The following is a 20991-nucleotide window of genomic DNA, read 5'->3' on the forward strand; positions in this document are numbered from 1 at the left end:
AGGTACAGAGGGCTGAGCAGTGGTCCTCAGGCTAGACTCCCCAGGGTCCCCTGGACTTGAGACAGGCATGGGCAGGATCTCTGCCGCATGCTGCCTTGCCAGCCCTGAAGGGCTGGTCCCGACAGACACTTTGCAGTGTTCGTGGCGCCTGGGAGCCATTCTCAATGCTGCGGACCCCTCCTCTTGCTCTGTTGCAACCTCTGAAAAGGGAGAGCAGGATCGGGTGGTGGTTTAGGGCTCGTCTGGTTTTCTACCTGGTGGTAGAAAGTAAAGCCATCCACGGGAAGCAACACAGTACCCCTAGACTCCAGCAGGTGGGCCTCTTCTGAGGGCCACCGCCAGGGGTGGGGGATGTCATCCTTGCTTGACACCTGTGCCTACACAGCTCCCTCTGCCTTGACTTGCCGATATGCTAGGGTCCTGGCGAGAACACGGCAGCCCGGGAGGCGCCCCCAGCCGGCAGCCACGCTGTCTCCACTAGCTTCCACAGACTGGCCGTCTGCCGTGGCTCCCTGATCTAGGAGACCAGCTCCCCCCTGGGGGTTAGTGCCCTCAGTCCTGCCTGCCCTCCTCCAACTAGGGAGGCTCAGGAGGGGTTTGCCAAGGTCACCTTCACAGGAGGGCTGGAGGACGCTGTGGTACTGGTGTGTCCCTCAGAGCTCACTGGAAACGGACCCCATGCCGCTGTGCTGGGAAAGGGCAGCCATGAGGACGCTGGCCCTCCCTCCCGAGTGGCCTGAAGGAGGGGCAGCTACCATCTCAGCCTCCCTTGCCCCTCCACCTCCACCATGGGAGGTTCTGTGCTTCACAGCCTCTGGAATGTGAGCCAAATAACTGTCCCTTGTAGGTTACTTGGTCTCAGTTATAACAGCAGAAAATGGACTCAGAAGGTGAAGAAAACAAAGATCATGAAACACATGGAAGAAAACCGGCACAAGGCCTGGAGACCCATGGAGAAAGACCTCCTCAAAGGCTCCTTTCCAGGGCTGCTCCTGGGGGCTTCCTGGGGTTCAGGGGCGGGTCAGCAACGGGGCCCCCCTGGGGTGTGGTGTTCCAGCAGGGCAAGGCTCTTTCCCGGATGAGGGTCCCGGAGCAGTGCCGCCTGCAGAGGCCGGTGCCTCCCTTGTTCCCTCACGTTCCCGAGTGCGCTCTGCGGCAGTGGATCGGCGTCAGCCAGCTTGGTCACCCACAGGAGACTCAGACGCAGGAGGCCCAAGCCTGTGGGGGCGAGGCTGGCGCCCAGGCCAGGCCAGACTGCATGCTCAAGCCCTGCTCTGCAGCTGTCCCAGGCCTCCCCAGGCAAGCAGCCACTGCCCCCCACCCCTGCCCTGTGGGACTCGAGCACCCACTTCCCCAGGCCTGTGTGAGGCCCGCAGAGTTCACATGGCCGTCAGCAGGTGGATCCCCAGGGACGCCCCTGACCGACCTCCCAGGCACAGTGTGCTCCTGGGCCTCAGAGCACTTAACACAGGAATAGTCGGGAAACTGAGAATTCACGTCAACATGAGTACCAGGTCAGCTATGGTGACACTCACAGAGCAGTAAGGTCAGATTGCGGGGTCTCAGTGGACACACTGGCAGTGCCCACAGGAGAGCCTTCAGTGCATCCTGCAAGGTTTTCTAGTGTAAAAGCTGCAGGCAGACAGACAGACCCAGTGGTGAATAACGCTTGCCCCACAAGCCGATCTGTTTGACCCAGAGGGAATCAGATGGGACGGTAGCCACGGACATTGCTGACCAGTTTTGTCCTCCACCTGCACGTCCTCTGGGTCCCAGTGTTTTATAATTCAATGGTTTACATTACCTTTGGTAGCAAAGCAGATGGGAGAAATGTGGGGTATAAATGACAAAGGTAAAAACTGACATTCATAGGTGGGTATGTTCACCCTGGAAAGTTCTTGAAAAACCTCTATAAATCATGAAGTCATTGAATTCAGTTAGTAATAGATTATTGGGTAATCCCAGGGACTTGGGATGCTGAGGCAGGAGGGTCACAAGTTCAAGGCCAACCTGGGGCAACTTCATTATTTAAAAAAAAAAAAAAAAGGACTGTGGCTCATTGGTAGAGCACCGCTGGAGTCAATTCCCTAATTCCCAGCATTAAAAGAAAAGGAAGATATGCTCAAGTTTGAAATATTTGTGTTCATGAATTTCTACTTTATATTTAATCCCCAAATAACCTGTAGATGGAACAGAAAATTTCAATCCAATAGTAGAAAAGCCAGATAGAAATTTATTGGACTCAGTCCCCTTCCTAATCCATAAAAACAAGAGTAGCATATCAATATTTACATCTTTCCTGAAAAAGCAAACTGGTGAACATACATTTGAAATATATGAAGAATAGTTTATATAAATCTCTCTTCTGATCCATGGAGAGGATCAACAGCTCAATGCACTGAAATGAGCAAAGAATTTGAGCAGGTCCAAATACCTGGTCTGGCCTTTTTTTTTTTTTTGGTGGGGGGTACTGGGGATTGAACCCAGGGGCCTTAACCTCTGAGCCACATCCCAGCCCTTTTTAATAACTTAGAGACAGGGTCTTGCTGTGTTGCTTGGAGTCTCACTACGCTGCCGAGGCTGGCTTTGAACTTGTGCTCCTCCTGCCTCAGCCTCTGGAGCCGTTGGGATTACTGGTGTGCGCCAGGGTGCGCAGCTGGTCTATGGCTTTTGACCCACATGAGACCAGTGACAATGGGTTAACCAAGGACCACGGTGATGTGCTGTGCTTGATGTGCCCAGCTGACCTGTCCTGCATGCCTGACTGAACTCGCTTCCCTATGGATGAGGGAAGAGGGCCAACCACTGGTGCAAGAGCAAACAAGCAACATCTGCTGAAGGATACCACCCTCCTTAAACCCTGGCATCATCAGACACAGCCTTGCTCAAGCAGAAGTGGAGGCAGCCTGGAGCCCATCAGCAGCAGGTGGGCTGGCTCAAGCACACACCCTGCGGTCAGCACAGGCCTCAGTGCGTCTGGCGCCCACACAGGTGCAGAGGATCAGCAAGAGATACCTCATGGGAGGGGGGGACGGGAGAGACAGCTGCCCTCTCAGTGAGCAATGAGGGGTACCCCTGCTTAGAAATCACCATAGTGGAGGCCCCCAGAGGCCAGCTCACCCAGACAACCAGGACCACTTCACCATTGCCAACTACAACAGAAAACAGCTGTAGAAGGACGTCAGAGACCACCAAAGGTCAAGCCCTGGATGGCTCAGAACAGAAGCCAGAAGAGAAGCAGCATGTTGGCGCCTTTCTCCAGGAAGGCAGCCAAGATCGACTGGGATGCGGTGGAGGAGAAATACGTATTTATCAGTTAAAAAGGCCACATCCTAACTGCAGATCAAAATTCCCAGGTTTCCCCCCTCCCTCTCATTCAACGTGAGAACCACCTGATGCCTGGGTGTTGGGAAACAAAACGCTCTCAACTGCTGGGTTGAGCGGCTAAGCCAGGAAGGAAGGCTGCTGGAGACTGGGCTTCAGCTCTCCTAAACACTTCCACCTTCACCCTCCCGAGCTACGGCACATGCCCCAAGTTCAGGGCCGAAGGGACCCAGCACTGAACCTCAGCGGAGGGGATCAGTGCCTGGGGTCAACATCAGGGAGAGGTGAAGTTTCTGGGCAGAGCCCCGGGAGGGCAGCCCACAGAACAGGGCACTTCGTCTTCCCTACGGCCTTTCATAGGGGACCCAGACATCTCCATTGGCCTTAGGGAAGCACACCAGCATGGAGCGTTATTGTTCTCACGCCAAAGCTCAGCCCGGGGAGCGGAGCAGGTAGCTCCATCCCTCCAGCGCATGGGAGTGTGTGCCCTTAAACCCCGAGAGGAGGGGCTGGGACCAGGGCTCAGAACCCACCGGGGGCCTCAGCCTGGAGGGCCTGGGGTGCAGGGAGGACGCCATTCCAGCCCCCGCAGATCTGCAGGTGGGAGGGGCAGAACAAGGTCAGCTGCCCGCAGGCAGGCCGCCCAGAGCTCCGCCGCCCCGCCGCCCAGCTTTGCTTGTAGAACCAGTGGAGACGGGGCTTGAGGCCCAGTCCCAGCCTTGAACACTTGCAACCTGTGACCCAGGGGCACGCTTACCTGCCTGCAGCTCATCCACAGAGAACGGACCAGCCCCCAGCAATATGTGACTTTTCCACCTCCAGGGTTCCAGATAAACTGTCACTAGCGGGTCAATGCCCTGCCCTACCCTCACTTTAGGCCTCAAATCTGGGAGGGGACCCGCCCAACTGCCTTAAATACACATCTAAAGAGGACTGTGCAGAAAACCGGGTGTCTACTCTGCTCTCCACGGGGCCTTGGGGCCTGAGTATCCCGGAGAGAACTAGGGCAGGCTCTCAGCAGTGATGGAGAAGGCACTCACCTGACGGCTCACCTCCCGCATCAGGGCCAACTCTCTGGCAGGCAAGCCTGGAGGAAAAAGGCGCAGCCACTCCCACATGGGGGTCCTCCTCTGCACGCCTCGCTGCCCATTGGCTGCCAGGGCTCAAATGGCCAGCCCCGAGGAAAGGGGCTACTTCCTGCACCTGCTGCTGGTGAGGCGCTTTGGTTCGTCTGGCTCATCTGCTTCACCTGCTCAGCACCACGGGCAGGCGGAGCGCACGGGCAGGTGCACCTGTGTTGGATGTCCTTATTTCCACAACCTGGAACCTGTGCTTGGCTTTCAGCAGTGATGGAGAAAGGGGTGGGAACAGAGGAGAAAGAACACGCTGGACAGCTCACCTCTGGGATCAGGGCACTTGGCTATTTTTAATTATTATAAAAAAAATTAAGTGTAGTCATATAGGGTCTGCTGTGAGGTTATATATATTCATTGTGGAATGATTGGATTAATATAATTCATATATCGGGCACCTCCAATGCTTATTGTTTGTGCTGAAAGGCTCGGCAATTTTGGAATATGTGGTATATTATTACCTGTGGTCATCGCAGGTCTCTGTTGTGCAGATCTGTATCTGAAGCTCCCTTTCCTTTATTCCCCACCCTGTGGCCTCAGGTAACCCTACCCTTCTACTCTCTGCTGCTATGGGCTCAACTGAGAGATGGTGTGTAGGTGTGACCATGACTAACCTTTTTTTTAGGCCTGGATTATTTCATTTAGGTAATGTCTTCCAGTTCATCCCTGTTGTTGCAAATAGCAGGATTTCCTTCTTTTTGAAAGCTGAATACTATTCCACTATGTATGTATGTGTGTCTGTCTGCCTGTCTATCTATCTATGTATCTGTCTATCTATCTCTCTATCTATCTATCTCACACTTCTCTATGCATTCCTCCATGATGGACACTTAGGTTATTTCTGTATCTTGGCTGTTGTGGATAGTGCTATTGTGGACCTTGGATTGCAGCTGTCTCTCAGACAAACTGATTTTGTAGAGACAGAATTCAGGAAAATGGTTGCCTGGGATTGAGGGGAGGGGAAAGCAGAGATGGTGTTTAATGGGGACAGAGTTTCAGTTTTGCACCATGAAAAAGTTCTACAAATGGATTCCACATAAGATGAATACACTTCACACTACTCACATAAACACTTAAAAGCAGATAAGATGGTGAATTTTGTGTTGTGTGTTTTATCAAAATTAAAAATAGAAAAGGATTTTATGCTCATTGTAGAAGAAGTTGGAGAAGGTAGGAAGAAATACACTTAAAACTTCATCACCCTGATATTAACCTTTTAATATATTTAGACAAACTGATTGCTGAATAAATGCAAAGGGTAGTCTTTTATTTCATACGAAGATTTACAATATGCTTGAAATTGACTTTGTAGATGTACCACAATTCGTCCTACAACAAATAAATTGCCTGTGTGTTCTCGTCAGGGTGGATTTCTAGAGAAAGGACTTTCAGGTGGGAGGATAGAAGGGTCCTGTATCTTTCTAAGTATTTCCCCACAGGGACCAGCCATTGTGCATCCCCAGTAGCCACATCTGAGAGTGTGTGTTTCCTCAAAGACCCACCAATAGTCGTTTCCTCCTCTATCATATAATTAAGAGATGGGACCTCTGTGAATTTTTAATTTGCATTTCAAGGAGCTCCAGCATCTTTGAAGGTTGAGGGCCATGGCATTTCTTTGCAAGGAAAAGAAGGAAGAGAGCAGCTACTCCCCCTACTCTATTTCATTCATTCATTCATTTCTCTATTCCATTTCAGTATTTCCTCAACATTTAGAAGCTCCTTATAAATGAGTCATCGAAGTGCAGTTCTCAGCTTGTCATTTGTCCTTTTTATTTTGCCTAATGTATTTTTTTTAAAAAAATACGATGCTTTAAAAAACTTTCATAATTTATCTTTTCTCTAATTGCTTTTGAAGTTAGAATCTTCGTTAAGAATGTTTTCTCCAGTGACGGGTTGTAGAGACGCTGAGCTGTTATCTTCTAATGATTCCATGGTTTACTGCTCATTTATTCATTCGAGTCTCTGATCCATTTGGAAATTGTTCTGTGGGGTGGTGTGAGAACAGACCTGCGTGTCACACCACTTATTAAAAATCCATTCCACCACCTGTCAGAAACGCCCTCTTTGTCAGACTTGCATGGGATTTAATCCTGTGTCTGGGCCCCTAGTCTGTGCGTTTGCTCAGTCTGTGCATCTGTCAGTACTCTGTAGTAAGGATGAAGCTTTATGGTGTACCCTGATGTCTGGAGGGTTTTCCCTCCTCCTTACTCTTCTTTCCCAGGATTCTCCTGGATATTCGTGTTTATTTGTCAAGTTGCCTTCTATAACATGCATCTCCATCTCCAGGGTTGGTGCTGGAGAGAAGCGACCCACCTTGGTGCTCAGCCTTCCAAGCAGGAGCGTGGTTGTCTTTCCTTAAGGGTTAAGTCTACTTTTAGGTCTTATGAAAATGTACTTTGGTGTTTTTCTCATTTAAGTTTTGATTATTGTTAAGCTTAAAGTAGGCATTTTCTTTTTGCTGTAGTAAGGGGTCTTTTCCATTGTTTATTCTCATTTTCATTTTGAAGTCTGTTGATTTTTGCGTGCTTGGCTGATCACCTGCTGTGTTGTTACCCAATTCTCGTTTTGTCAGTAGTGGCTTTTCTATGGAGTCTTTTGGGTTTTCCAGATCTGTAATCAAATCATCTGTGATTGCCGTTTTACCTGTTTCTTTCCAGTTCTTATGCCTTTCTCTACTGGCTTTCTGATTGCCAATTTAAAGTCATTACTTCAACATGAAGTTGCTGCTTAACATTGCTAACAATCTCTGCCGCCTCCTCTGGGTGTGGAGCAGGAGCCGGTGGGGCGGCCGTGTCTGGTTCCTGACGCCCAGTGTCTGTGATGGGCGGCTTCACTGGTGTTCTCCTGCAGAAGTGGTCACTTGAGTGGCCTGTATTCTTCCTGGCATCCTGTACTGGGGTGTGAGATCTCTCTGGCAGTGGGAGAAGTGGTCATGTGCACCGGCAACCCTCTGCAGGCTGGGGTCCTGCAGGAATCTACACCAGGATCAGGAGTTTGCTGCTGGCCCCATGTCCTCTCTGCAGGATCTGCAGCCTTCTGGGCCAAGAGTCCCCAAAGTCCCTTCCTCCAGAGCTCTTGCACTGCTGTGCTAGGGACCCTGAGCTCCTGTGCCCGGCTTGGCTCCATGGGACACTCCTCAAGTCCACAGAAAGCCTTTCTTGATCCGTGCTTCTGTGTCACCTCAAGAGCCTGGTGGATACCGCCTGCACCTTGACATGCTCTGCACCAATGAGAGTTGATCCTGGCTGTCCAGCTCTACGCACTGTGGACATGGGAACCCCCCTACCTGCTGACAGGTAATTCGAAGCCAATAGGGGAGGGTGGTGCCGAAGCTGCTGGGCTGCACTGGGCTGGGAGAACTGAGTCTCCTGGGGAGCAGGGGGAATCACCCTGGGAGACAACGTTTCCTTCCGAGTGTCTATTTAGTGCCTGCTTTTTGCCTAGACTGATGGCACGGAGCTTCCCCCTGCATTTTGCTTTGGGCCTTACATTTGCCTTTCGTCCACATTGAGCTGATTTCTCTACAAGGTGTGAGTTGAGGGTCTCTTTCCTTTTGTTTCCCAGCAGCGTTTCTTGAAGACGCTGCCCCTGCCCCACTCTGTTCTAGACTTCTTTGAGACCTGGTTGTGCACTGTGGCTCTGGGGCCTCTCTTCTGTTCCATCCGTCCTCGGGTCTGGTCCTTTGACTACCACTGCTTTGTGGTGCTCTGAGGCCAGCTACAGGCTGTCGCGCTTCCTTCCTTCTCCTCAGGAGGGCTTTGGCTGATCCCCTGTGGTTCCATGTGAATTATAGGATTTTTTTTCTATTTCTATGAAGAATGCCATTGAAATTTAATAGGCTTGCTATCTTTTGAATAAATGCTATATTTTCGGTTATTCAATTTTTTTTCTCTTTTGAAATTTTGCTGGGCAGTGTTCTGGTTAGAGACCTAGAGGTGGAATTCCAGGAATAAAGGAAGAGTCTGGCTGGGCAAGAGACGTCCAGAGGGGCACCTACAAGAGTCACAGCTCCTGACCTTGGCACCAGTCCCCTGTGCCCATTAAGCCAATCTTCTCATCACCAAATGATATTCTCTTTGCAACCTCAGACTTTGCAGCAATTAAATAACATGCAATGCCCTGAGTGTGGCAGGCACCTGTGGACACAGCTCCTGTGGTGACAGTCTCCATCACTCCATCCTCCTGGGATTTGCTGCTGGCAGGGTGCACTTCTGATGCTCCTTCGTCAGCACTGTCCTCCTGCTTCCCCACTGACCTTCACCTGGGGAAGGGCCTGTTGGGGCAGATGTGTTAAAGTGCCCAGGGTAGGAACAGGCACTCCAGGATCAGTGAAGGGAGCTATGAGAACACGTTCCTAGTGGTCCAGCTGCTCTTATATCCTGTCACCTGTCACCCTGGCAGTGGTGGGAAGGGGGAGTCCTTGCTGTGTGATAGTAGAAGCAAATGTGACTCCATTTTGATTTGTGACTACATCCTGTAAAACAACCATGCCAAGTAGAAGGGTCATGACCGGGGCAAGATGTTCTTTTCCTTTTGCTATAGAAACCTTTAAGAACACGGAACTACCTAATGGGGCATTGTTTCTGTAACTAGGGCAACGGGGCTCTGTTTCTGTAACTGGGTGACTGGGCTAACTGTGATTGGTTAGGCTTCTCTCCGCTTGACTGCACTGTCCCGCTTCTGTAACCTGGCTTGCTTGCATTGGCTAGACCCCCTGAACATCCCTTTTGCGGTTTTCAGGCTTATAAGGAGCACCTTGCAATTTTTGGGGGCTGATCAGGGGAACAGCTTTATGTTCTGGTCAGCCGCCACCGGTGTGCTTCAATAAAGGCTTGATTCGATTACACATGAGTGGTCTGGAAGTCAGTTTATGAAATCTCAGGACGAAGCTTTAACTGTAACAGCTGTTCTCCACTTAAGTGGGAGATTCCACAACTTTCCCAGTCTTCCTCTTTCATGATCTTCACCCCGCACCCCGCTTTATTGTGGTAAAATACGCAGAACATAAAACTCAGCATTGTTTTAGTACTAGGGATTGAACCCAGGGTGCTCTAATACTAGCTACATTCTTTTCTTGTATTGTTATTGAGATAGGGTCTTGCCAAGTTGCTGAGGCTGGCTTTGAACTCAGGATCCTCCTGCCTCAGCTTCCTGAGTTGCTGGGAATACAGGTGTGCAACACTGTGCCCAGCTAAAATCCACCATTTTAAAGTGTGCAGTTCTGTGGCTTGCAGGCTAGACTAATAGTGAAGATAACTTGCAGAATAATGTACATAGCGTGGTGTTGGTAATGTATTAAAAGCTCAGTGCTGTCACTGACGGATACAGCTGAGCACACAAATGGTGTTGGAAGGCTGTCTGCTAATCTCATGACAGGGTTGCCTGTGGGGCTTAGGGACAGGGGAATGGCACAGGCTTGGTTTGCCTTTGCCTGTAGTGTTAGGTAGAAGGAGTGGGTGATTGTATAAAAATGTGGTTTTAGAATGCCTTTGTCAAGAGAGTGCAGAAGACAGTCCCTTAGACCCCTAGTAGAACTCTCAGAAGGGCAGCCAAGCTGGCCCAGCCTCTCTAGTGCCTCAACGTGGCCAGCATTTCCCCAAGTCAACCTGGAGGGGCGGCCACAGTGTCTCCAATCCATGCCCCTGCTTGACATTTACCTGCGACAAATTCCATCTCGGGATGGTGATGGTGAGACCAGCCAATCCCAGCCAGGATCAGCCCCTGCGGCAGGGCCAACTCTCAACCAGCAGTGAGCACTCAGGCAGCCTCACCTGCTGGGATGGTTTGATGTGCCATAGAAGGTAGCTGCGGCTGCCCTGACAGTTTCCTCCCTGCCCATTTGTACCTGTCTTTTGCCACCATGAGGATGTACCCGTGGCTTGCCAGCACCCGCCTGAGGTTGTTATTACATGAATGTTATAAGTCGTCAACTGTGTCACATGCTGGTGGCTGGTTCCTGGCTGGGGGGCTTCATTCACTCCAGGATGCAGGTTCCCATCACCATCCCACTGACCGTCTGTGGTCCCAATGTGATGGACCACTACTTCTGTGACCTCCACCCCTTATTCAAGCTAGCCTTCAAGGACATCATTGTGGAGGGGGTTATTGTGTTGGCCAACAGTGGATTAATCTCCATCTTCTCCATCACCATCTTGGTGTCGTCCTACATTGTCATCCTGTTCACCCCGAGGAACCGCTCTGCAGAGGGGAGGCGCAAAGCCCTGTCCACCTGTGCCTCTCACATCATGGTGGTCATCTTGGTTTTTGGACCTGCCATTTTCATCCATATGCGGCCCTCGTCCACCTTCACTGGGGACAAACTGGTGGCTGTGTTCTACACGGTCATCACCCCATGCTGAACCCCATCATCTACACACTCAGAAACGCAGAGGTGAAAATCACCATGAGGAAGCTGTGGGCCAGAAGGAGAATCCAGGGATGGGAACGCAATAGAAAGATGTACGTCTGATTATTATGTGTTTAAAATGCATTTTTAGTGGGGTATTTTAGAATGGCAGCAACAAATATTGGACTTAATGTTATTACTGCTTTGATTATCCTTGGTTACCAGGATTCCCTGGTGTAACATTTGAGGAGTAGAGGTGAAGAATTCTCCCTGAATATTATGGAACATGGTTGGTTCCATGATATCCAATAATATAATGGGTTTGGATGATTGGAAGGCTCAAACCAAGGCAAATGCAAAGTGGAGAATTTTACAAATGTCTTGTAGGCTAAAATCACTTCCTCACTTTCTTCCTCCCTCTGAAGTAATTTATATGTTTATGGGTGTACAATGTGATGTTTCAATACATGTATGAAATGGGTAATGATCAGATCAGATCACATATCAATCACCTAATACAGTTATCATGTGTTTGTGTTGGGAACATTCAAAATTCTCTCCACCAATTATTTTGAAATATTAATTAATTACTGTCACCCATAGTTATTCCACTATGCTATCCCAAAGTACTGTCTACTGGCATCCCTTTTCAGAGGACTTTTTGATAAATGTTTTGTAAATTGAAATCACTTATCTTTCCTTCCTCTTTTTCTCCCTTCTGTTTTTCCCTATATCAAATGTTTATGTGTTGTTGAATTCAGTTTGCTGCTATTTTGTTGAAAAAATTTTTTTTGGTAATACTGGAGATTGAATTGGGGACCTTACATATGTTAAAGCAAGTGCTCACTGTCACAAGCTGTCCGTGGGCTATATGTGAACTGTTGCACATAGTAGCCTCCTGAGGGCATAAGGCTGGCATTGGGAACTCCCTGTGGTACCCCCAACAGGGATTGACCACTTGATGCAGGTGAACTTCCCCATCAACCTCTGTGGAAGATTCCACACAGCACCTGAGATGGGTGTGACTGCCAAGATGTCCATCACCCTGCTGACTGCAAGAAATCATGAAGCAAGACTTGGCCCTAGAAACCTTATCCCTGCCTTTGATGGACCCCTTAAGGGGGTATACCACCAGAACCTTTTTGTCTTTTGTCTAGTTCCAGAACCTGTGTGGACTAGATCTAACAGGGGCTTCATTTTCTGTAAATACTTCTGAGTATTTGTGCTTTGTTATTTACTAATTATTTGAGATTGTAAGGCTTAAGGTGGCTTGGATTATCCAGGGCAGGAAGAAAGACCCCTTAATGAGATGCTGGCCATTGTCCCTCCGATACTTTACCACCAAGCTATATCCCCAACCCTAAATTAAATGTAGTTTATTTACCTCATCATGTTTTAAAATTTTTCTTATATGGCTAATGAAGAAGTCAATCAAAAACTTACTGGGGAAAAGGAAGAACAGTGGAATGAATCTGACCTACCTCTCCTATGTGCACATATGAATATGCTACAGTGAATCTCACCATCATGTACATCCACGAGACAAAAGCTATAAGTAGCTGAGAGATCAGTTGAGTAGAAGAAAGGAAATAGGGAGAGGGAAGAGAGGAGGGATAGAAGGAGTTCTGGTTCAAAATTAGAGTAAATTATATTTCATGCTTTCAAAATTAGGTTAACATGAATCCTAATGCTATATATAACTAAAAAAAAAAAAACCAAAATAAGAAAAACTCACTCTGTTGAAGTCTCTCTCTCTCATTCTTTCTTTCCCCTCCCTCCCTCCCTCCCTCCCTCCCTCCTTTTTTTATTTCTTTCCTGCAGTACCAAGGACCAAACCCAAGGCCTCATATAGGCTAGGAAAGAACTAACTCTACCCCTGAGCTATATCTCTTGCCTCCATGACAAGTTTTTGAATGTGTGCTTGTCAGGAATATTGGTCAGTAGTTTTCCTTTTCTATTGACTCGTTGTTTGGATTTGATATAAGGGTGATGCTGGTCTTGGAGAAGGAATATAAAGAGTTCCCTTCTTTTCAATAGTTTTGAATAGTCAGAGTAGAGTTACTCTTTAGGAGAGTAAATTCACCATAGAAAATGAGTCCAAAACTCATAAGTTAGTATAAGATTTCTATTCAAGGATATTTAAAGGAGTATTACTTATAGTACTAAAAATTAGAAGCAACTGAACATGGTAAAGTATATTCAGTACATCCCTAAGAGGAAACACTTTACAAGTGATTAAAAGGACATTTTTATAGGCAGACACCAGATAAGGTCACTCTAGAATTAATCTCCTTCTACTCATTTTGCCCCTTGAGTTAGGACTAGCATCATTAAAATACAAGGACCAGTACCAAGGCTCAGCCTCTAAGTCCATCTAGTTTCATTGTCCTGGTCCACAGCCTCCTCATGGCCTTCTTCACCTCAGCATTTCTCAGGGAGTAGATGACAGGGTTGAGGAGTGGGGTCACCACTGTGTAGAACACGGCTACCATCTTGTCTGCAGGCAGAGTGGTCGAAGGCCTCAGATAGATGAAGACACAGGGTACAAAGAACAACATGACCACGGTGATGTGGGACCCACAGGTGGAGAGGGCTTTGCGCCTCCCCTCAGAGCTCCGAGTTCTCAGATGAAGCAGGATGACCACATAGGACACCAAGAGGACCACAAAGCTGATCACAGACAGGGTCCCCCCATTAGCAACAATCAGCAGCCCAATGAGGAGAGTGTCTGAGCAGGCCAGTTGGAGCAAGGGGAGCACATCACAGAAATAGTGGTCAATCACATTGGGGCCACAGAAGGGCAGTTGGAAGACGAGAAGGATCTGGGAAAGGGAATGCAGAAATGCTCCCACCCATGCCATTCCCACCAGGACCATGCACACCTGCTGGTTCATGATGGTGGTGTAGTTGAGGGGCTTGCAGATGGCCACATAGCGGTCATAGGCCATCATTGTGAGCAGGAAAATCTCAGTGCCTGCAAAGAAGTGCATGAAGAAAAATTGTGCCAAGCAGCCCCACAGAGGTATGGTTTTCCTGACAGACAGCAGATCTGAGAGGAGTTTTGGGACTATAGTAGAGGAGTAGCAGATCTCTACAAAGGACAGGTAGCTGAGGAAGAAGTACATGGGGGATCCCAGACTTCTGCTGGTCATGACAGTGAGCACAATGAGGGAATTCCCCAGGATAATCGCCAAGTACAAGAGCAGAAAAATCACAAAGCAAACTCTTTGCACATCCTGATTAGGAGACAGTCCCAGAAAAATGAATTCAGTCACGTTGTATGTATTGGCCATGAGGTCACCACTATGAGGCAGCTATTTGGGTCTTGTTACCTGAAATGATAGAAAACAAAAGACTTCTTCATGAACTGGGTGAGTTACATAGACACTTGCCTGTCTGAGATCTTATGAACTAGATATTGAAAGATAAGTCCTCTGTATAGAAGAAGGGAAGAGCATTCCAAATTGGAGAGAGCAACTGTAGATGCATTGTGTTTGGCTGGATTAAAAGGACAACAGCAAATCAAACTGTTCAGAGAGACTGGTACTAATGTAAGAAGGGCTGTTACAAATTTTGGAATTTATTCTGCAGAAAAAAGTCATGAAGAAAGTTTGTTAAGTGGAAAATAAAATTTTGTATGCAGAAGTTGGACTAGTGGAAACAGAGCAGAGGGGGGGCAACCTAGTAAAAATAAAGCACATCTCCTGATTGGACAATGTGGGCACACAAGACAGTGTGGCTGGGTCTCTGTAGTACATCTTTATTGCCTTGGATAATTGTTTTACCTGTCACTGCAGCTTTCTCGCATTACACTTATATTTACCTGCTTTGTAAAACTGGTTTCCAAAACACTGTTTTCACCCTGTCCACATGCCCTTCAGAGTCTTCAGAAGAGACGTCCCTGGACTCAGTGCCCCGGACAGAACCACAAAGCTTTGTCTGAGTCCTTATTTCTACTCCCCATCCTATTTCTTATTCTCTAAACATGTCTCTGTGTGACCTTATTGCTTTCTAAGGATCCATTCAATCCATGCACGATTCTCTTCACGGGCACTTTTCACTTCCTCCAACCATTATGTATCCAGTGCCACCAAAATTTCTACACCCTTCCCCAGGGCCCATTCAATTTCTGACTTATCCCTCTCTACCTCCTATTCCCCCAACACCTTGTCATCACCAGGATCTCCACTGACTGATATGCAGGTAGTCCTGCTCCATTCTGGACTGGGTCTGAGCTAGCTGAGGTCAACATCTGTGAACTGTGTTCTCAGATAATGAGAGTCCAGAGCACCTGAGACAGGGAGCCCGAGGACTTACCCTCCTGCCACAAAGCTTCCTTTCTCCAGTGATGGAGACAGGCTGAGGTGGTTAAGCACCATCAGGACCCAGAGGAAACTCACAGAGAGAACTTACAACACAGAAACAAAGAGAAGGCAAGGTTCATAGTAAGTTCTTAGATCCCTGAGCTATTCTCCCAAGCCATTCATGGGAGACAGCTTATGTCTGCTAACAGTCTGGTCTCCTGGGGTCATATGCATGTGTTTTTCAGATAGTATCTTGAAAGTTATTCTCTTCTTTCCTTCCTAGACTAACCTCCCAGGTGTTCTACAGAGAACTAAGAACCCTGCATCTCATGCCTTAAATTCATGCTGTTTAAAATGAACACCTAGGAGGAAGACATTCTCCCTTCCTCCTGTCCTCCCTTCCTTAGTTCCTTTGTCCACCACCCCACCCCCCTTCTCTCCTATACTGGATTGAACTAAGGGCCCGGCACATGCCAGGTAAGGATTCTAACACTGGCTTATACCCTCGGTCTTTTATTTTTTATTTTGAGACATGATCTCCCTATATTCCCTAGAGAGATGTCCAACTTGGGATTCTCCTGATTGAGATTCAGGCTAGCACCACTGCATCCACCTAGAGTTATTTAACCTCTTCCCCACTCAAGGCTCAACTAGCATGCAGATCTTACCTACCTCGGAGATAGACGCCATGACTCCCTCTCCCAGGTCCATGCCAGGCTAAGTTATTTTCCCTTTCTTTGTGCTTCCTTGGATCAAAGGGCTTCACACTGGATTATATTGTTTTTTGTGGCTACCTACCTACTGCAGCGCAGGCCTCTGAAGGGAGAGACTGCATCTTCTCACCATGCCATCTCCACCACGTGCTTACTTCTCTGACCACCACCTAATAACACTCAATGAGTGCCAGGGGTTGAGTGACCCTGGGTGGGTGTCTTCCATGGCTTTCTAAGCACAGTATTTGCTATATCATAGTTTTCCAGTAGATCTTGAAAGAACAAAGGGCTCCAAGGACCAAGACTATATCTTCTCCATTCCCGAATCTCAGAGTGTGGCACCTTCAACATTCACACCAGAAAACTTTGTAAAACATCATATGCCTCAGGGACCCCTTTCCTGTGCTTTAAGAGTGAAATCAACCATCACATACTGAAGAAGCCCATGTTCACACAACAAAACTGATACCAGTGTTTCTATCCTTTGCTGAGTTCACCACAGTGACCTTTTCCGTTCTGAAGACAGATGCAAATTTCTTTCTGGGAACAGTCTGGGCTCTTGGAAGCTGCCAGTTAGCCAGTGGAGAAGCATTAGGACCAGAACAACTGCTCGCCAGGAATCTTAAGACAGGGTGATGTGCTCCCCTTGCAGCTTTAGACTTGTGAAAGTGGGAGACTGAGTCATCAGGGTCCCAGATCCACCTGAACTTAAAAACCAAGTAGACTTGCCTCCCAGGTGCTCCACAGAGAACTAAGAACCCTGGCAGCTCAGCCTTTAGTCAAGATGTTTAAAAAGGACACCACGTAGGGGGAAGGCATGATCAGGTGAGAGGAGGTCTCCAGGGATCTGTACCCTTCCCCTTCCTAATCAGGCAGAAATTCTCAGGGGAAGCAGGACCTGCACAAGCCTAGTAGGAAAAAAAAAATAATTGGGAAATGTGAACAAATTAAATTCAACCAGAATTCACAGAGCACTCCCCTGCATGGCATTGTCACAAGGCAATGATCCCTCTCCTGCTCATCAGGAGCTAGATCCTGAGCTTGATATAAAATGACAGTACTCAATAGTGTGGGTCCAAGGCCTAGGGAAACTGAAATAGCACATCTCAAAGCCTGTGGAGTAGAAGAGGTATAGAAGGGTGGTTCCCATCCAGGGGTGATTTACCCCAGAGGACACTGGGTAATGTGTGGAGCCACTGGCTGAGGTCCAAGCTGGCTGGTGAGGGAAGGGCTAGTGACATTAAGGAGGGAGAGTCCAGGCAAGCTGTCACACATCCTATAAGGTACAGGACTGTCCATACATTAGAGAATTATCCAGCACTACTGTCCATAGGACTGCCCTGGAGATGCCCTGCTATAGCTGAAGCAGATTTGCTCTGAATTCATAAGCATTGAAATGAGGTGTGGAGAACATGGGATTCCTTACGTGCTTTGACCAAACCTGTGTGTGTTGTAAATTTAGAGTGATGGAATGTCTTAGAGATGCCACAGGAGAACTTTGTAAAACGAATGGGCCATATGTAAGTGTTACTAATGTCAACAAATGATTTGAATCATTTGTCCCAAGTGTCAACTAATGACTAAGGAGAAAACTATGATGAAGCATTTTATGATTTAGGACAATGTATGACAAGATTGCTTTCCTACCTGTAATAACTGAGTTAATCATTGTCCTTCACAAAGAAAGATATACCTAGGGTAGAAGTTTAGCAGGTAATTACATCAAAGCCTGGATTATTCATGTAAAATCTCTATGTATTCTGCAATACATTCTCATGAAATTGAAATTTCTGCAAAAATCTGCCAACCAAAGTATTGTCATATTGAAAGTTTGGATTTTTAATTAAACTAAGTGAGATCAATTTTAATATGAATATTTGAGTGTTTGTTATAGGGAAATTACATTTTAAATCTTATTTGTGTTGTTAGACTATGCCTACTTACTTAAAACTACATTTTTTTTTTTTTTTACTTCAGAGGTTGATTTTATTTCCTATTCTGGTAAATATTATTAACCCATTGACTGCTATCTTAGTTTTTCCAATTCCAATAAGATCCCAATCCTTTTATTTTCAGAAATAGGAATATATTTATTCACACCTTTTCTTGTGAAAAATTATTTGGTGTGTATAATAAAAGAATGACTTTAAGTTCATTTGTTCTTTTTTAAAAATATTTATTTTTCAGTTGTAGTTGGATAGAATACCTTTATTTTATTTATTTATTTTTATGTGGTGCTGAGGTTCGAATCCAGGGCCTCGCACATCCTAGGCAAGGGATCTACCACTGAGCCACAACCCCAGTCCATCATTTGTTCATTACACAAACGAAAATGTAAACACACCCATTGTAGCAGAGTTTATTTACCACAGTCAAACACTGAAATCATTGAAAAGTATACCAACAGGAGAATTTTTTTATTGTGGTTTATTTTATGAAATGGAATACTACTTACAATTTACCAGGAAGAACAACCTCTTGGAGGCCACAACACAGATGACTCTCCAAAACATTACATTGAGAGATTGGAGCCAGATAGAAGAGTGTATGTGCTTCATGCTTGCATTCAGAGGAAGATAAGGAGAGGCTAAAGAATTCCATGATGATAGAAATTAGATTAGCAGATGCCAGTTGGCAGTCAGGGTTAGAGATTACCTGGGAGGAGTCCTGAGTGTTTCTGGGGTGATAGAAATATTTCCTTTTAGTTTGGGATGTTGGCGCCACAGTGTATACATTTGTCAAAATTATTGAATTTATTGGAATGTGAAAATCTATTGGACTCAAGGTCTTGACATTCCATTGAATCACAGAATTTCAGTTGTTCATGAGGTTCCACCAACATTAAGTGGTAGATTTGGATTTTGTTCAGTCAGTGGGGCATCAGAGTCAAATCCTCATCTTCTTCACTGTGCCCAGGTGCACCACCGTCCATGAAACCATCTCACCAAACCCCCTGTGGTGAACTCTCCTTCCTCACATCTAAGCATATCATGTAATTCTATTCTCTTTTGCCAATGCTCACTTTCCCAGAATTTTTTTTTTTTTTTTTTTTTTTTTTTTGCACATAGGGGTAGATCCCTGGCCTCGTTTTGGCCAATAAGAATGAAAAAAATTAAAAAAAAAAACTTCTGCTGGAGATTTCTCATAACTATTTTTCAAAATGTGACCTGGGACTTTACCACCCTACATATGGAGATATAATGCTTGGAGTAGCTGCTGTACTGCATCTTGTAACCATGAGGTCAGCCTAGAGAGCTGCCATTATCACAGAATTAGAATCATCCCGGGGATGGGGAGGTGGCTCAAGCGGTAGCGCGCTCGCCTGGCATGCATGCGGCCCGGGTTCGATCCTCAGCACCACATACAAATCAAGATGTTGTATCCACCGAAAACTAAAAAATAAATATTAAAAAATTCTCTCTCTCTCTCTCTCTTTAAAAAAAAAATCATCCTGGAACCACTGACCTCCAAACTTCTCCTCCAATCAGCAATCCATGATTATGTGGCTTCCGTCAAGTCTGGACAATCTTTTCCTATAGAGTAAGACAGTAAGTATTTAGGGTTTTGCAGACTATACATACAGCCTGTGTCAGATGCTCGATTTTGCCCATGTAGCATGGAAACAGACACAGATAACATGCAAAATACAGACATGCCTGTCATTCAATAAAACTGTACCGTGAAGATTAATATTTGAATTTCATGCTAACTTGTGTGTGTCACAAAATCTTCTTCATCTAGTTATTTTTTTCTCATCTGTTAAAAAATGCATCTCTAGCAATTAGAGAAATGCAAATCAAAACTTCTCTAAGATTTCATCTTACTCCTGTCAGAATGGCAGCTGTTAAGAATGCAAACAGCAAGTGTTGGTGAGGATGTGGGGGAAAAGGCACACTCATGTGCTGGTGGGGCTGCAAATTGGTGCAGCCAATATGTAAAGCAGTATGGAGAATCCTTGGAAAACTTGGAATGGAACCACCATTTGACTGAGCTATCCCACTCCTCGGTCTATACCTAAAGGACTTAAAACCAGCATACTACAGGGACACAGCCACATCAATGTTTATAGCAGCACAATGTACAGTAGCTAAACTGTGGAGCCAACCTAGATACCCTTCGATAGTTGAATGGATAAAAAAAATGTGGCATATATCCACAATGGGATATTGCTCAGTAATAAAAGAGAATAAAATCAAGACAGTTGCAGGTAAATGGATAAGTTGGAGAATATAATGCTAAGTAAAGTTAGCCAATCCCCCCCTAAAATGCTGAATGTTTTCTCTGATTTAAGGGTACTGATTCATAATGTTGTTGCGGGGGGCATGGGAGAATTAGATGAACTCTAGATAGGGAAAGGGGAGGGAGGGGAATGGAGGGGCCATGGTGATAGGAAAGACGTTGGAATGGGATGGACGTCATTACCCTAAGTACATGTATGAAGACATGAATGGTGTGACTCTACTTTGTGTACAACCAGAGATAGGAAAATTCTTCTCTATATGTGTAATATGAATCATAATGCATTCTGATGTAATATATAGCAAATAAAAAATCTAAAAAAAACCCTGCACTGGCATTAATACTTAATGGTGAATTATGGAGAACTTTCTCCTAAGATTAGAGATAAGACAAATATGTTCTCTTTTACCATTTTTATTGAATATTATTCTTGCTATAATATTTCTATATTTAATTTCTAAATAATTAAATTTCCTAATACCTATTTGTAAACCTAAAAAAAAAAAATGTAAGAGCCTTTCTTAAGTCACAGTGCACACAGGAACACGTAGTGAGATTGTTTTGACTGAAGCCACTCTTCACCAGTTGAAACAAACGCAGTCCTAGCTACATCACTTCCTTCCTTGAGACCCCAGGTAACTACTGTTTAGAAAGACAAGAGCCTTGTAGATGATAATGGTTAATAATGGCCATCTTCCACCCTTCCAGATATTTGCCTTTAAGAATTCCCTTCTTACTCCTGAAATAAACCTCCTACCATGGAATTTCAGGCAAGAGAACCAGGCTAATGGGAAGAAGGCACCCAAGGAAGGAGAGAATCTGTTCTGGGGTCCCCCAAGATCATTCTGGTAAGGAGAACTGGCCACAGCATGGACCTTGTCTGCAAGTGCCACGATCCTTCTATCTATCACTACATGCTACCCGCAGAGGTG

At 46.2% G+C, this 20991-nt stretch overlaps 1 protein-coding gene and 1 pseudogene across 1 annotated transcript; one reads left to right on the plus strand and one right to left on the minus strand.

The window, feature by feature from the left end:
* Positions 1–1021: 1021 nt before the first annotated feature.
* LOC143390045 (olfactory receptor 4X2-like) lies at positions 1022–14096 on the minus strand. The gene is made up of 5 exons (XM_076842681.2): positions 13190–14096; positions 6666–6687; positions 4365–4398; positions 3858–3918; positions 1022–1218 (listed from the first exon to the last, which is right to left on the minus strand). Exons 1-5 carry the CDS (start codon positions 14094–14096, stop codon positions 1022–1024), a joined length of 1221 nt encoding a protein of 406 aa, XP_076698796.2.
* Positions 10367–10926, plus strand: LOC143390030 (olfactory receptor 4B1-like; annotated as a pseudogene).
* Positions 14097–20991: the final 6895 nt, after the last annotated feature.

Source organism: Callospermophilus lateralis, chromosome 2 (genome assembly GCF_048772815.1).
Source record: "Callospermophilus lateralis isolate mCalLat2 chromosome 2, mCalLat2.hap1, whole genome shotgun sequence".
Lineage (NCBI taxonomy): Eukaryota > Metazoa > Chordata > Mammalia > Rodentia > Sciuridae > Callospermophilus > Callospermophilus lateralis.

What these genes read in the sequence shown, in the direction of transcription:
- LOC143390045 (XM_076842681.2), bottom strand. Translation starts at nt 14,096, where the DNA reads ATGGCCAATACATACAACGTGACTGAATTCATTTTTCTGGGACTGTCT. An exon ending in TGCGGGAGGTGAGCCGTCAG is followed by an intron (nt 3,919 to 4,364) that starts GTGAGTGCCTTC and finishes TCCCACCTGCAG; the next exon opens with ATCTGCGGGGGCTGGAATGG. An exon ending in CCTCCAGGCTGAGGCCCCCG is followed by an intron (nt 1,219 to 3,857) that starts GTGGGTTCTGAG and finishes TCGCCCCCACAG; the next exon opens with GCTTGGGCCTCCTGCGTCTG.